Source organism: Etheostoma spectabile, chromosome 23 (assembly GCF_008692095.1).
Source record: "Etheostoma spectabile isolate EspeVRDwgs_2016 chromosome 23, UIUC_Espe_1.0, whole genome shotgun sequence".
NCBI classification, from domain to species: domain Eukaryota; kingdom Metazoa; phylum Chordata; class Actinopteri; order Perciformes; family Percidae; genus Etheostoma; species Etheostoma spectabile.
The window spans coordinates 13,195,100-13,198,285 of record NC_045755.1 but is presented as its reverse complement, the minus strand read 5'-3'; the positions used below and the strand labels follow the sequence as shown (position 1 = coordinate 13,198,285).

Sequence of the window (3,186 nt, the reverse complement as noted above, 5' to 3'; positions counted from 1 at the left end):
AATCTCAGCTGATTATCCTCCGGACAGAGTCGTTTTCTTTTCTCTCCCTTTTGTCTCCGTGTGTGACGCGTGTCGGCGCTAGTCTCCGACACGATGACCTCTTGTACATCAAGTAAAAATTTTGACCAAATCACTGTACTTGTCTCAATATTAAAATTATGATGTATTACTGTTTACAGTCACTGTGAGACCTGTCAATGTTATAATCAAGGATTTGGCAGCCATAAGAGGTTCAATTCAAAGCGTATTTGATGCTGTTTGAGCACCAAATTGAAGAGATGACAAAGTGTAACCATTGAAAGGAATTTTCCTGTAAGGTTTTTGGGAGTGTAGTTAACTTAGAAAGAGGATAACCTTTACAGCTCTCACTTACCCAGAAGAGAAAGTTGAAAACAAAGAGCAGGTACTTGAGACACACTGTCAGCCAGTCCTCCTGGTCGTCTTTATAAGCCGTCGACATCTTCCTTCCTCCAGTTCAATTCTGAAAGTGCAGAATTTTTTTTTTCCAATGCATGAAGAGGATAATGGTAGATAAACAGTGTGTTTGAACATTCTGCACTCAATCCATTCAGCCTTTTTTTTTTTCTTATGGTAAACAGCTATTTTATAAATATTTGCTTATACATATTTGTTAATTTCATATTAATGTTCAATAGGGCTGAGAAATTGATTTTTCTGCCAGATAGTGCAGTAACGACTCGATTGTGATTTTTTTTTTGCTACGTATTGCACCTTCTACAATCCTGTTAAATAAAGAAAATAAAAAATCCACTGAAAATACATTTCTTTAAACAACCTGTAATATGTAACAATATTCCAGCATTTTATACATAAATAATAATGAAAAGAGGAATAAATGTTAAAGGTTGAATCCAATGTTACACCAAACATTTAACTAAATAATTCATATTGGATTAATTGGGGTCTTCACAATTAGCCAATTGCATTCTTTCAAATCGCAAAGTGTTACTTACTTAACTTTTTCTGACTTAGATATTTTGATTCTGAAATGTAAAAATCAGAAGATAATTGAATTGTTTTCCTTCTGATAATACTCAGGCTTTGCTACCGCAACCCAAATGCCTTGGCACTTATTTGACATAAAAAGGAAGATGAAATGGAATAAAGGCAAAACACAGCAAACTGCTTTACGGACTATCAAGGTCTCCATTGTGGTACACATAGTCTTATATTGCCAGACCTTCCTCCGCAGCGCTGGGAAGGAGGGTCTGGCTAGTCCACGCAGCATTCCGGGATGGGAGAAAAACGCGCTCTGGTTTATTGGCATCTCTTTAAACCAATCACAATCGTCTTGGGCGACGCTAAGCGCCGGGCGGAGCCGCGGTGTCGCTGAAAAATAGCCTCGGGAAGGAACTTGTTTTGGTGGGGCGTGTGTACGTTCAAAGTGTGTTTTAGTCGTGCAACAGAAAACTCAAATTGGGGCAGATAATCTAACTAGCTGTCTGGATTTACCCTGCAGAGATCTGAGGAGCAGTCAACCATAGTCCTCATCAATCCACCGGAGTTTAAAATGCCACCACAAAGGAAGCCAACGATGGCTCCTGGCCGTGCAAAATATGTTTGCTTTTATTCGCCAAGGTTTTGATCAATTAGTGTGTAGTGAATAGAGTTGTATTTGGGGTGTTCACAGCATCAGGAAGAAAAAAAACAAGAGTGTCCTCTATATTTACTTAAAGTTCCACCATTGCTCTGGATAATCTTGTCTCCATGTGAACAGTTTTTGCATGGATTATTTCTTCAAAGAAAAGTTCCAATTAAAATGTTCTTTCCAATGCATTCTGTGGATTATTTAGTGTATTGTGGCACTATTTCGGTTTTGTTGTTTCCAATGCTTTGAGCACCCATAAGATACATTTCAATGTACTACTATTGTGAAGGAGTGAACGCAGAAACCTCAGCAGCAACCTTAGCAGATAAAACCAAGCAGGTGAGTGACAGATAAGTGATTTAAAAAATGAGTTTGTTGTAATTTGGCTAAAATACTAGCCTAAGATATTGCTCCATACTGCTAATATCAGAGACCATGCAGATTACGGCACTATTTCTATAACATTTTGAGTGAAGTGTACATTATGGAACACTTTTTTTGTTAAAGATACCCAACTTTTACACAAAATTCAAACAAATACATAGAGGTGACCTACAGCTACAGTATTAGCCCCTGCTCAGTCCTCACCTGATTTAAAGTCACCTAGCTAGCTGTGACCCGCCTCACTTAGCTCACTACTTTACCTAAATATGAATATAAAACAGAAGTTACCACTCAACGTTTTATCCGTCACTTAGTAAGAAAACATGCAGTTTAACTAGCCTAGGCCAATAGTCTAACGTTACATATCTTGCGGTGTATTTTTATTTGCTGTTTGAATGCAGTCGTTTAAACAGGCACCACGTGTTAAAGTGATTTTATAGTACTACTTGAAGGGTTTCTTCTAGAAATGATGCCCTGCCGTAGAGATTTCGGACTTTGACCAGAGCAGGCGTCGCAAGCAGCCCATAACTCGGGCACATATAGCTAGGTCCTCTACGGTTTATGACAACTTTCTTGCCTCCCTTTTGCAGGACGGGGTGCATGCTTAGAGCATCCTGAGAAGAACAATGTCCCATCCACCTGCGTCGTTGACGCGCTGGACGATAGGCTACACGACATCCAGTTTAAGCATTCACCTTGCCGATACATCGACAAACGTTTTCGTTTCAAAGCCGAGTCCATACTCACCAGATCAACGTTAGTGATGACAACAAAAACTCTTTTTGTTGCTATTCCCGGAAAATCACAGTGTACAGCCCTGAAGAAGTGAGCGTTTTAGGTTTTATCCAGACAAGCTTGTTGCATTCAGGGTGTCCGACAGCAGGTTTGTGCGGATGCTGCCTTTGAGTGCAGCTCGTATGTTCGAGTTTTAGTAGCATAACAAGAGTTTTTCACTCCGTTTGGTCGAAGGTAGTAGACTCATGGAAATGAATCAAGTCAAAAAGACCAGGCAGAATTTGGGTCATAAATGAGACAAAAGTACATATTATGCGTGCAATTTATTTTTTTGGGGCCATAATCTCAAACTGTAATGTACGTTTATTACATAGGTAAAATATACAACTTGTTTGTTGACTTTTATTCTATGACTATTTTCACATTTCTGATGTGCTTGAAAGTCCTTGAAAGCAGCA

General features: G+C 39.0%; 1 protein-coding gene across 3 annotated transcripts in view; it reads right to left on the bottom strand.

Moving 5' to 3' along the window:
• Positions 1 to 2,912, bottom strand: part of tspan11 (tetraspanin 11) — an 18,413-nt gene extending 15,501 nt beyond the window's left edge. For all 3 annotated transcript variants that reach the window (XM_032505347.1, XM_032505346.1, XM_032505348.1), the window contains exons 1-2: positions 2,741 to 2,912; positions 374 to 481 (exon numbers count right to left, since the gene is read on the bottom strand). In XM_032505347.1, coding sequence (XP_032361238.1) covers positions 374 to 460 — 87 coding nt within the window. In that variant the 5' untranslated portion in view covers positions 461 to 481; positions 2,741 to 2,912. The remainder of the gene's footprint in view (positions 1 to 373; positions 482 to 2,740) is intronic.
• Between the last annotated feature and the right edge of the window lie 274 nt (positions 2,913 to 3,186).